This window comes from Arvicanthis niloticus, chromosome 17 (genome assembly GCF_011762505.2).
Source record: "Arvicanthis niloticus isolate mArvNil1 chromosome 17, mArvNil1.pat.X, whole genome shotgun sequence".
Taxonomy (NCBI): Eukaryota; Metazoa; Chordata; class Mammalia; order Rodentia; family Muridae; genus Arvicanthis; species Arvicanthis niloticus.
In genome coordinates this window covers 19,688,972-19,702,934 of record NC_047674.1, presented here as the reverse complement: position 1 = coordinate 19,702,934, position 13,963 = coordinate 19,688,972, and the positions used below count along the sequence as shown (strand labels likewise).

General features: G+C 39.6%; 1 protein-coding gene across 35 annotated transcripts in view; it reads right to left on the bottom strand.

The window, feature by feature from the left end:
• Positions 1 to 5,203: 5,203 nt before the first annotated feature.
• Trip12 (thyroid hormone receptor interactor 12) overlaps positions 5,204 to 13,963 on the bottom strand; it is a 108,940-nt gene continuing 100,180 nt past the window's right edge. For all 35 annotated transcript variants that reach the window (XM_034521982.2, XM_034521987.2, XM_034521976.2 and 32 more), the window contains 5 exons: positions 11,655 to 11,819; positions 10,136 to 10,249; positions 9,669 to 9,763; positions 9,303 to 9,406; positions 5,204 to 8,736 (listed from right to left, as the gene is read on the bottom strand). In XM_034521982.2, coding sequence (XP_034377873.1) covers positions 8,540 to 8,736; positions 9,303 to 9,406; positions 9,669 to 9,763; positions 10,136 to 10,249; positions 11,655 to 11,819 — 675 coding nt within the window. In that variant the 3' untranslated portion in view covers positions 5,204 to 8,539. The remainder of the gene's footprint in view (positions 8,737 to 9,302; positions 9,407 to 9,668; positions 9,764 to 10,135; positions 10,250 to 11,654; positions 11,820 to 13,963) is intronic.

Sequence of the window (13,963 nt, the reverse complement as noted above, 5' to 3'; positions counted from 1 at the left end):
ACATGGAAAAAAGATCCACAGAAGGGTGCTTCTATACACACACAGGGTCTCTCAGGAAAGGCTGGAAGACCTAGCAATCAGTGCATTTCGAGACCTTTGTCTAACTCTTAGGTCTGTGAAGCTAACAGAAGAATCTGAACTTTACAGAATTAATCTAGAAAAAAACACTAAATCATAACAGCCATGACAACGCCAAATTCCACAAAGGGAAAAAAAATCTAATCTCCAGAATTGATGCATTGTACTATCAGAATTATCCAATTAAAAATTAAAAGATATGTAAATAATTAGAATGCTTCACACTAGGGTTGAGTGGGGAAGCAGCCAAAATTTGAATATTATACTTAGCAAAGATTTTTAAAGTTACAAAAGGTACATTCAAATACCCAAAAGAAAAGCTAGATCAAAAAAATTAAAGAAAGTTTTAAGAAAAGTTTCTGATCAAATAGGGAATAGCAGTAAAGGAATGGAAATTACGAAGGAAAGACGAACAGAAGTTCTAGGGTCAAAAAGTTCAGTAAGTGAAATAAAAAGCTCAGCGGAGGGGGAGAGAGATTCAGGAGCTTATTAGAATGAACAGAATAAGGAATTACTGAACTTTAAGATAGGTCAGTTAAGAGGAATAGGAAAAAAGAATAAAGAAAAATTAGTAGAGACTCAGAAACCCTGAGACCTCATAAGAGTCCAATATATGTATAATGTGAGTCACAGAGGAGAAAGGAGAGAGGGGAGAAGACAGGGTTTTTGAAGAAATGTCTCCAACACGTTAAAGGCTTGGCTTCCAATTCTGCACTAGTGGGAGATAACAGACCTTCAAGAGAGATCTTTGGGTCATTGGGGGTCATGCCCCCACAGAGGATTTGGAGAGTCTGTTTCAGTCTTTTTATCCTCTGACTCGTGTTATAAGCAGGTTTGCTCAGCCACATTGTCACTGGGCATGCACAATGCCTAGCACAATGGGTCCACCCAAGCATAGACAGGAATGAAAAAAAAACTATGAATCAAAATGAACCTTTCAGTTTTAAATTTTTCTTCAGATGTATTGTTATATCTAATAGAAAGCTTACTAACATGATAGATGACCTCACTTCAGAATCAGTACAGAGCAGTAGATAGCAAATTCAAGGTCATGAAAGAAAAAGAGGAACTGGAGAGACAACACAGTGGTTAAGAGTACTGGCTACTCTTGAAGTGGATCTGAGTTTAGGTCTCAGCACCCACATCAGGCAGCTCACAACTGCCTTTAACCCCAGCTCCAAAGGATCTAATATCTCTGGCTTCAGTGGGCACCCATATTCAAAGGAACCCCCACACAAACATACACATTGCTTAAATACATTATTATTATTATTATTATTATTATTATTATTATTATTATTATATTTTATTATTTATTAAAATAGTCAAAATAAATCTTAAATAAGAGTTTTAAAGATTGGGTCGAAAAACAGGAGGGACTGGGCTGAGGAGGTGGATCCTGCTTGAGGACTGGAACTTGCTTAGCTGTGGAGAGCTTTGGCAGGCTTCTAGAAACTTGGCAGGAGTTTGACATTGAGCCAGGACACAGAAGTTAAGCTCAGGCAGGAATCTGACTTTGAGCTAGAACAAAGAAGTAGGTTTCAGGCAAGAATTTGGCTTTGGGCTAGGACAGGGAAGTAGGCTCAGATACCTTGGTCATCCTGATAAGCCCCTAGAAACAGTGATCATGGGACTTTGTTTATTGCCTTGTTTATTCCTTGACTATTTATGTTTATTGCCTTGTTTGTTCCTTAACCTAGAGCTGGCCTTATTATTTGCATGTACTTAAAATGGTATAAAAGTAGACTGGGGAAAAAATAAACCCGCTTCAACACCAGCACAGGCCAGGGTCATGCTACAGTGTTGTCTTTTTTCTTTTTAATCCTTGCTCCCACCCTGGAGAACCCATTTGACTGACTGAGCTAGCTTGGTCACTTGACATTGAATGGAACAAAAGGGGGCTTGGTGCCTTGGCCTCCTAGATACCTAAAGTAGAGAGAACCTAGGGCCAAATTTACATTCTGGCCATAGCTCTGGTGCTCACACCAGACCACACAGGCCTTGAACTTTCATTGACCTCTCTGCATCTGCAACACAAGCCTCCTAGATCTGATGACAGCTGAGACTCCAGTAGCTCAAAGAGATAGCACTCAGGAAGGGTTATCCAAAACACATTAGCTCCAAACTCTTCCACATTCTTTCAACAAATTAGACCAATCCTGAGGCAGCTGCTATTCCACAAATCTACTGCTGAAAAAGGCAGAGAAGCCAAGATAAAAAAAATCACACTCTATGTAAGAATACTTACACATACCTTCAGAACTGGTGTGACCGGAAAGGACAAGATTTAGACCTAGTCAACCCACTAGTGTCACTAACCTGAAACTTCCAATTGTAACCAAACCCTTTAACATAATAGCTTCTTTCTGGTTTTGTTTTTAAGTGCTTCACGGCCACAGAGAAGTGTCTCTGAATATTTAAATATGCTTCTCAAATATTAAGCAGATCCCTCAGGCCATGGAAGTGACATGTTCCTTCTCTATCTTTCTGAGCGCCACCTTTATTTGACCTCAATTCCCTGCCAAGTTCAAGACTTTTAACAAGGGGCTGAGAGATGCTCAGCCATTTATATATACTTGCTGCTCTGGCAAAGGACCCAGGTTGAGTTCCCAGGATCCACCCATGTGGATAGCACATTCAAATAACTCCAGTTCCAGGGGCCAGCAATCTCCAGCAATCCTCCTGTCTCAGATCCATAGAGCTGGAGTGACAGGTGCATGAGGAAGCTCTGGTTTTACATGGGTGTTGGGATCCACCTTTGCTCACGCCCTCACCAATGCTCAGCAGGCACTCTTCACTGCTGTCAGTTAATCCTTGAAAAGCAGCTTCAGAAACTCCAATGCAAAGCGTAGGTAGAAATACAAGCTTTAAAACTACAGTGTTGTCATATATAGCTCACTACTTATTTTGACACAGGTCCTTGGCTGGATAACCAAGATTGGCCTCAAACTTGAAATCCTCCTTCAAACACAAAAGCCTTCCTAGCATTAGGATTTTAAGAATACACCTCTGTATCCAGCTAAAATAACATTTGGAGAAAATGTGAAAATTTCAATCATTTAATTTTTGTGTTAATTGTGTGTTGAGAATTCGAAATATTGCCAACCACATAAACCAAGGGCTGTGGAAAAGCAGCAATTGAGTTTACTTCCTCCACCTCCCCAGCAGTGCTGGGGTGAGAACTAATCCCTCGATTTTGTACAGAAACCACAGCCTCTCAGCACTGGAGTCACTCAGCCCGATGTGAAAGCTTCTTTTCTCCTGTATGCTTCAGAATGCCAAGCTGCTTAAACTCCAGTGTTGCTCTACCATATTTTTATCACCTAACCTTTAGACCCACAAGGACCCAGATTGGGCAATCTGAGAGGTGTTATGATGCTTAAAAATAGCAACCTTAGAGGTAGAAGAAATCAAAGAACATAGAAATCCCACTTCTGTGAACCTTGTCTATGTCACAGTGTATCCATAAATGGTGTATCCACAAAGCTGTCAGAACCTGGAGATGTTACCCTAGATGACAAATCTTAAGACTGAAAGGCCATCTCCATACCAATTGTACTTAAGTGGTCCTTAAATTCACTCCTGCCTGTCTTGGTGAGCATAACAGAAACTGGTTAACCTCATCAACTTGATGGAAGCCTAAAGTTGTATCTATCTATGAGAGTGCTTCCAGAAAGGCCTCACTGAGGAGAGAAGACCCACCCTTCCTGTGGACAGCTCTGTTCCATGAGCTAGACAGAACAAAAAGAATGTGAACTGAGCATCAGATCAGCATCCGCTCTCTCCTTCCTGGCTGCAGATGTAGTAACCCATGACCCTGCTACCACATCGCCTACCATGGTGGCTTATAGCCCTTGAAGCTCTTCATGAACCAAAATAAATCCTTCCTTCCCAAATTGCTTTGGTCGATCATTTTGTCAAAACAATGAGAAAATTAGCTTAACACTGAAGGGAAAGTGGTCTTACAGCCAGGAAGACAATAGGGATAACATCCTAGGCAAAGAATATCTAGAAAAGGGAATGGATTCCCTGCTAGAGCCTTCAGAGTGAGATGGAAGAACTAACACCCTTAATCTGACCTCATCTATCAAGGCTACCTCAGTCCCATGGCAAACTTTTGAGGGACGAGTTCCAGATTCTCCCATGGGAAGGTATCACTCAGTCAGCCTTTCTTACATAAATTGGGAGAGATAACACAGGGAATGGGATCATCTGAAGTTTATATACCTGGCCAAGATTCAAGGAACAGCATGAGTAAAGAGGGGCCTGAGAACTGCATAGCTGCCCATACCACACCCTGGACCTGGCACACAGGTACAGTGGCTTCAAAAGAAATACTATTGAACATTGGTCCAACAACTCCCATTAAGATTTTAAAGGTCAGTGCTGGAGAGATAAAAGAACACCAACTCCTCTTGGAGAGGTAAGCACTCTCCTAGTGTTCTAGGAAATCTGTCCCCAATATTGATTGTTAAGATCCGCTGCTACTTAATCTGGTTCCTAACATTCAAATCATGTAGCTCAAAACCACCTATTAACCCCAGGAAAATCTGACATCTCTGACCTCTGTGGGTACAAACCCACACACATAACTAAAAATTAAAACTAAAACATCATCTGCAAAGTCCATTAACATGCTGACGCCAATTCCCAGAATGCTGCTTCCCAGCCCCCACCAGAGCCAGAAATACAGCTTCACATTGCAAACTCTTATTTAGCAGCACCTCTCTACTGTGACAGACTTTTTATAAGAAAAAGTGTCCTGCCCATCCCCCAACCATCCAGACTACCGTTTTAGAAATAAACCCATTGTCATGGGTAGAACAACCAGCCACGTCAGCCAAGGACAGTGATCTTGGAGCACTCTCCATCAGGAGACTCAACTGTCTCTGCACATTAGTGTCTTTCAACAACTCCAAAGACACAAAAGCTTCAGCAATGCACAGAAGCCCTTAACAGTGAACACCTTGCTCCAGCAGAGGTAAGAGCTCTCCTAGTGTTCTAGACAACCTGCCCCCAATATTGTTAAGATCATCCCTGCTACTTAGAAGTAGCTTTTCAAAATACCATCCACACACTTCAGGAAACACCCTCGGGTTGTACATAATGTAACAAAACTAACCACGAAGGATAATGCTGTTTATTAAAAATATAGTCAGAAGTCAGGGCATCGATGCAATTTTACATACACACTTGGTAGTCTGAAGTTCCATTATTCCAGCAGTTTATATAAATGGTTCAGATCAAAAGAGAAAGAAAACACTTTACAGAGACCAGCAGTAGTTTATCAGTTTGGTCATGTAGTAAAAATAAAACTCCCTCTTCCGTTACTAAAGAATGTCTCCTTGATACAGAACAAGTCTGTAAGCATTAAGAAATTTCTTCTTGAACTAATAATCGTTCATTTGAACTTCTTAGTGTATGCCAACTTTTTGACCCAGTGAAGCGCTGTGAGATGTGCCAGGGTTATTACTTGGCTGGGTAACCAAGACTTTCCAGTGGCCTGTCACTTAGGTCACTCTTTACTGTAGATACCAGCTGATGCAGCATCAAATCTAACACCTATGTAACACTTTTCAAAAGAATCATACAAAGCAAACCAGTTCAAGACAATATTCTTATTACAATGGGGGAAACAAAATGGGTCAGAAAACCAAAGCATACAAGAAATGGAAGCCACTTCTGTTAGTAGAACACCCAGAAGAATGCAAAGACTAGGCATTTTAATGTACTTTTATGTATTTCCTCCCAATAAATCATTCTTGACAAATTGTTTTTGCTAACCTTCCTATTTCCTGAACTTGTACTTATTGTTAAGAAGTGAAAAGGGAATCTCAAAACAAAATGAACTTGAGAGACCACCACAAACTCCAATCTGCCCGGTGATGGCTGGGAGATGGCTCAGTGGGGTTGATGCTTGATCCACTAGGACCTATTACTGGGTCATCACCAGCCACATTTAAAAAAAAAAAGCCCCAAAGCCCCAAACCCCACAAATCTAGGAATGGCTGCACAGTGCTGGGCGGAATAAAGACAGGAGGATCCCTGCTAGGCACAAAAAGGGATGGGGACAATCTGCCTGTGAGATACAGAAGCTGGTGCTCTGTTCTTGCCCTTTATACATAGGATGCCCAAGGAAGTCACTCCTGAACCAGAAGGCACCTGTTGGCTACACCACTCCTCATGAGGTGTACCTGGTTTCAAAATATCCAGACTTCTTCCCTAGTGTTGCTCAACTGGGCCACGACATCTACTGCCACCTAGACCTAAACTGTAGTTTACTTTCCTGGGACCAGGAAGAAGTTCCGTTAACATCCTGACAGCACACTGGAATGACAGTGAGTGTTGAAAGCATACCAAGCATGCCTGTTGGTAGGTCCCTGACTTAAACCACTCGAGGACAGCAAACCAAGTGTATACACCCCTAGTGCACAATAAGGCCTCTGCTCAGAGAGTGCTTTAAAGTGTGATCTTCCTGACCCCAAATTAACCACAGGTCCCATGTATTAAGCAAACTTTTAAGTGACTGTGGACTCTGAAATACTCCAGTCAGAACCATAATAACCATTGAATAGATATAAGGAATCAATGAAACCAAATCTGCCAGCACCACGATGTAAAATGCAAATACATATTATTTTAATATGAAACATCACTTTGTTTTATACAGATGTCTACATTTTAACAGATCTTCAAAAAGTGAGGGGGAAAATGCTATTTTCACACAAAAATCTTTGTGCTCAGTTTGTAAAACATGAGAACAGGAGACTAAGGGACCCAGATCCCATAGCCATCAAGGTGAAGGTGCAGAACCCAACTCCCTCCAGGTAACATTGCTCATTCACAAGCCTCTGTGAGCAGAGACATCCTGGCCCCAACTCCTCCCCACTGACTGGGCAGACTGTCAAGATATTTCTGTCACCAAGGGATGTGTGTCCACATAAGGCAAGGTCAGTGTAGAATGACCGTTACAGGAGTAAACTAACCCACTACCTTCCTTTTGAATGATGGAATAAAGAAGGCAGCTCTATGTCAGTACAATTAGTTTCTTCAAAGTTCAGGTTTGTTTGTTTGTTTGTTTTTAAATGGTGCATCTCATACTGAAGGAGATGAAGTCAGAGTTCAAATTCATTAGTCTTCATTTGAGCCTCATGAAGAAAGAGAATCTGCTTCCTTGCCACATTTTATGTTCTTCAAGAAGCTGTAAATAGCAGCAAGACCCACCATGGCTTGACTTGTGGCCACAGGACAACTTACTTACACTGTAATGTAAGCGCTTAGACAGGTGGGTATGTGTGACAGCACAGAACTATAAACAAAAATTGTGAAGCAAAATCTGTTTTATTTTTAGGTAAAAACATTAACCTGATGGATTATTGCAGATCTAAGAAATGAGCACACAAAGAAATGGACAACATTGCTTACAGGTGCTTTGATTTGTGTGGAGACAAAGGTTTATCATCCGCAATTGACGCTGGGAGAAGACGAGAGTGAAATAAAGACCCAGAACAGAAACAAATAGGAGCAAGGGATAAAATATCTTTTTAAACTCCAATACAGGGGGAAAAAACATTCATTTGAAACTTTACATCAATTCAAAATGGTTTGGCCACAGAATAAATACTGGCCAGCCCAAGCTGGGGACCTATACAGAAAAACGAATGAGCTTTCCTTCCTCCTTTCCAGAGGACAATGGAAATACCATGTAAACAGACCTAGTGTATCACTTGGCAAAAAGCCAAGAGTGCTCTGTAACTATTTTAAAACTAAGCTATAAGAAAAATCTACCTACCTAGTTACAAAGGCTGAATTATATTGAGAATATATTTTCAATTCAATGAATTTTAGATTTTATCTTAATTTGAATGAACACAGGATGACAAGGCCCAGGGCTAATGAAATTGTGCGTGTTGTAGTTAAAAAGCAAAACAAACAAACAAAAACCAAACACCAAACTTGTATGAACTGCAGAGGCAGCAATGAACTGGGAAAAGAAAATTAGAGAGAGGTGGAAGGCACACAGAACCCATTTACTAAGCTAGAGTTGTCAAATACACATGAGTTTAATGTCTGTACTTATGTACAAGAGTTGTCTTTGGAAGAAACAAAACTGCAGACTTAGCTAGATGGATACACACAGCCCAGAATTAAACTGCACAGCGACATTTATTGTTCCAGCCTGAAAAAACATCCCTTTGAAATTTCACACAGCAAAGCAAGTTAAAAACTTCACTCATCAAATAAATGATAATTTAAACAAGAACTTGCTAAAGAAACCTCATCACAACAATGCTTTAGGGCCTGATCACTTAAGTCCACAGGGCCATTATGAATTATAATCTGCAAGCCATTTTCCTACAACAAGAGAGAGGAACATGTTTCCTTGACTCAGGTGACACAGAAAAGAAATCATGATTTTTTTCTTTTGCTGTAACAGGCAGACACTGATTTCTTGTTGTGATCAGGAAAGATGGAACGATTGTTGGCCTTCTCTTGCTGCTATCAACAGTTTGTCTCGCATTATCTCAATGCTTGAGTAGTCCGGCAACTTAAGATAGTTCACACAAGTCATCACAGATGGTAAGAAGTCATCTGGGTTTTCTGTTGATTCAAATGTCTTCCGCACAATCGTCAGAGGTGGATTTAAACTTCGAAATCCTAATTAAGAGAAAAAGTTCCAGGAAATTAATTTTTTTGGATGCCATTAATATCACAAGACATAACACCACTTTTAAAGTACTCCTCTCTTCTGCCTAATGATGGCCCATTGGTTAAGAACACTGGCTACTACTCTTCCAGAAGACCCAGCCTCAATCATTCATGTGATGGCTGATAGCTATCTGCAACTCCAGTCCAAGGAGCATCCAACACCTTCTTCTGGCCTCAAACATGCATGGGCAAGCAAAACACCCAAATACACACACACACACACACACACACACAAACACCCAAAGTAGACTCATTCAAGTTATTTTCAGAATCTATTCTAATTTAACCAGGAATATCAAAACATGCCAATGCTCTCGAATTTTATCTAAACAACATTCTTGACCATTAGTTACTATCCTTGCAGTATTACTTCCACACATACTCCTAAGCAGATAGATTGGCAGCTCAGAAACAATGGTGATGGAATATAATAGTGTACACCAAGTAATAGACTGTCTCCACAGACAAGTGATGTTTCATTCACAGAATAGAGACTAAGCACAGACACTACCCACCTCCAACCGGCAAACGTGGGCTACCAGTCACAAACTGGAGAAACAACCTCTGCTGCTCATTATCGAAACTACTGAGAATCTCAAACAAGAACTTCACAGCCCGACTAAAACATAAAGGTAGAACAAAATTACTTTGTGTTAAACTGCAACTGTAAATATACCAAACCTCACATATAATCACTGATGACATCAATTTTTTAAAGATATCATTACATATGATAAACTTTCATTATAACATACTTTATAAGCTTATTTTGTTATAACTGAAATCCAAATGAAACTTTAATAATACACAATTTTAGAAAAATGTTCCCACAAAATTCCTAGCTATTAATTAACTGAAGAACTAGTAGAGTCTATACTTACCTGTCATGAGTATAGCCATGATCAGGCCTGCAGCATTCCATCAGTGTCTTTGCATCCCAAGTGTCTGCTTTACTGCCACACAGAAGCTGGTCCAGCTATGAGATGAAATAAGGGTAAAGAATTAGTACAGAAATAATCTCCATGCTTGGGTGACAGTAGCTGTCTGAGAGCATGGCTTCCAGTGCGCAATCCCACCAAGTCCTCCCTTCACAATGAACAGCATGGCCCACAATCTGGGCTAGATGCTGCTGCTGTACTTCACACAAAAACTCTACCTCCCCTCTATAGAACTCCCTTATTTAACAAACTTTCTTAACCAGATTATTTCCCTAGCTTTCCCCAAACTCCAAGCCCTTACTCCAAAATCCTATAGACTGGTGGTGTTTAAGCAGCAGGGTAACTGTTCTGCTGTGGTGACCACACAGGCAACAATGGCCCCTGTGTTGTTTAGATGTGCTGCTGCTCACCTCTTCTGGGTAGAAGTACTGAAGATGGCTGAGGGGGAAGACCGATTCAAACCCATCTCTGAATGAGTCAAACTGCCGACAAACACCTTCATTTAGTGCCCAGAATATCACCAACTGCAAAAAGAAGTTATTTTAAAACTTTAACAAGATCCCAAATCTATTTACTACTTTAATATGTGACAAAGTATGATAAATGACTTTCTATCACTTTGACACTAAAATTAAAAGATTATTAAGCTAGATGGTAATGCACTTATGAGTTCTGAAGCCAGCCTGGTCTACAGAGCCAGTTCTAGGACAGCCAGGATACATTAAAAAAAAAAAAAAAACTTTGTCTCAAAACAAAATACATCAAAAGGAAAAAAGGAAAAGTAATAATAATAATAAACCATTAAATCTCTACATTGTATCAATAAAAAGCTAGTCAGGTAACTTCTAATTTGGGGATTGGCCAATTAAAACAATGTCAAAACTGCCACATGCATTTTGAAACTTCATTCATAGAAACCCTTTCCTCCAAAAGAAAATCACCTTGTGTTGCCAGAAGCCAAGGGCAATGTCCTAAGAGATTAAAATGTTACAAGGAACAAGTACTATGAGAAGACAGCCTGCTGAGTTATTCAAAGGAATCACTTATGAGGCACAGAACTGTTGGGAAGTCAAGGATGTTGGATGTCTTTGTAAGGAAGATAAAGAGACTAGAGCTTAAGTTTTTAGAGCTCTAAAGTCCCACACAAATTAGTAAGTAAAACCAAGGTTTCAAAGTGAGTACTCTAGCTTGAATCCAATGTTAATATGAGAAATAAATCCAAGCAAACTTCTAAGCACTGGTAAAGAGACATAGCTTGTAGTTTAGTGTGTGTGTGTGTGTGTGTGTGTGTGTGTGTGTGTGTGTGTACAACAGGAAACAGTTTCTCCTATATTTAACAAGTGTAGGTCTAGAGTTTAAATACACTTTGGGGTGATCCCAATAAACACGTTAACTGTAGGTATGTATACATATATTGGTGTTTTTAAAAGCAATCTGCCAGCCAGCTGCCTTAAAATAAATGTGGAAATACACTTCAAAACAAGTGATGACTCCTTTCCACTGATTTTTTTTTTAAAAGAGGAAAAAATCGTGGTGTAAAGCACTGTATTCAGTCACGTTTTAAAGATGGGTCACTGTGGTGTGGAGAAAGAACTGGGAGCTGTTTACACAAACGCGTTTTCTGCACAGTAAGCCCTCTAGCCCTAGAGCTCTTCTCAACCAAGACAAAGTGTGGAGAGAGGTAACTTCTTAGGGTGCTCTGATGTTTTAGCATAAAATATCTGTGTTCTCTACAAAGGACACAGAAGCTTACAAAGGCTAAAAGGACCTCCCAAAAGCAGTCCCAATGGTATGCAAGGTCTTTAGGAAAGATCCACACAAGCAGAAGCTAAGAAACCAAGTTTCACCAAACCTAAGTCCGCTCCTCTTAGGAGCACAGCAGAAAAGCTCCTACACCCCAAGACCATACAGAAAAAAGAAAATACATACTCTTAGGTATTCTTCCAAATTGTGGATAGTAACTGGAATATCCTTCCCTCCTTTCTTCAATTCAATGTTGGGAAATCCTGGCAGCGTAAAATCTAATCCCAAATCTTCCACTGAGCAGCCATTCATCGTAAGAGTTTCCAATGCATACTGTAGACTCTCTTTGGTCTTTAATAGGGGGAAAGCAATGAGAAAAGGAGCATAAAAATTCATGCAAAACTATACTATATTTATAAAACACAGTCCTTTAACAACTGATGGCTCCTTTAGTGCCTAGTTGCAAATTTTTGGACATATTCAACATATTAAGTCACTGGAATCACAAAGGAAATAATCTTAACCTCAAGATCCAATTATATTTGTGAAGGGAAACAAGATGGCTGAGATATTTTCCATATTAGGAGGTTATGGCTCCCTGTAAGCACACTCACATCACTTATTAAACAAAGTCTTTAGATGTCTTTCTTAAACTTTAACAAAATAAAAACAATTTTTTGTAAATTCTAAGCCAATGCTGATAGACCAAACTAAGTATATACCCAAGAGTAAAACATGTAGAAAACAATATAGATAATATACTACCTAGTGATGGTAATAAACATTTCCTGTCCCCTAGAAGGCTCAAGTGGAAAGAAAGCACATACTAGGTGTTAACTTCTAGGTCTCTTGTACAGGCAAGAAAAAAAAAAAAAAAAAAAAAAAAGCTTCAAAAAAACCAAGTCAAGTAACATCAAACCCAGGGTATTTTTAATAGGCCTACAACTTAAAAGGTCTACACAAAATATTTTTTTAAAACATGAGTACTATTGAAACTGAAGGCATCTAATTAATGTTGATCCCATTAGGAAGCTTTCAAACAGTCCTTCATGACTATGGACAAGCAAACAAGGTGGTTATGGAAGAAAAGTCAAGGGAGGGGAACAATGGAAATACTGGAGGTTTGCTCTCATGTTATATCTAATAAATTTACTGCTCAACTTGTCCATATACATACACACAACAGGAAAGCAGAAAGAATACTGGCTTGGGGGAAAGAAAATTAACAGTGGAAAGGAGGAAGAAAGGGGGAGAAATGCATAAACTCCAATGATGCATATAAAAATATCCAAAAGAAATTTATGATTTTGCACACACACAAAAAAAATTTTTTCTAGGAAATAAAGCAAACCTAAAGTGATCAAAACTCTCTTCCCCCTGATCACACAGCCATATAAAACATGCAGTACACCCAGAAAATGTTGAAAGAAAATGCACTGTTAGTTTCTCTGGCTTTTATACTAGATCAGACTTAACTTTAATACATTACCATTTATCTTTTAAGAATTTAATCTACCAGCTTAAGGGCCTAGGAGTGTCTACCCCTGTGGTGGAGTACTTGTCTAGCCAACAAGCAGCAGCAGCAGCAGGTGTGGTCCCTAGCACTGTAAACAATCGGGTCAAATCTGAACCTGGAAAATGTGCCCCATTTGTATGTTTTATAAAACAAGGAGACAGTGGCAGGGGGGGATACTGCTCAACTGGTTGTGAACTTGGCACTGTGACAAACACCTTTCATTCCAGCATTTCGAATTTAGAGACAGGAGGATCAGATAATCCTTGGCAACATGGCAAATTTATGGAATACCTCAGACCTTGTCTAGGAAAGAAAAGGAAGAAGGGAAGGAGAAAGACAAGGAAGCTGAAAAGGGAGAGAAAAAGGCAAAGGAGGGGAGGAGGAAGAAATTGAGCCTAGCACTTTATACATCCTAGTTTAAGTGCTTTACATTTGAGCTGTATAGCCTCAGCTTGTCAACAATCATTAAAATCCATTTCCAAGCTGGGTGTAGTGATATAAACTTGCAATGCAAGCACATAATCTGATGGAGAGGCAAGGAGAAAGAGAAACAGACAGAGAAGTGCCTCTCTGAATAATTGGAGACGGTATCTGCTTATGCCTATCTAAAATTCAAGACAAGTGGTCTTAAAATTTCCATTAGAAGTATAATTTATTTGGAAACATATGTTATAACATATCACAGAGGGCATATTGTGAAATTGTGTTTCTATTAACATATTATCACATTTTAATAGAAATATTAAGTATCTCTCTATTAAAATGAAATATTGCTGGGATAAAGAGATGGCTCTGTGCTTAAAGAGTACTTGCTCCTCTTGCAGAGGACCTGGGTTCATTTCCTAGCACCATGAGGCAGGCCAACAACTGCCTGGAATAAAGTCCACAGAATTTGATGTCCCCTTCTGGCTTCTAAGAGTACTGCATGCAAGATGTATACAGACACACATGTAGGCAAAACACTGATCAATCAATCTCT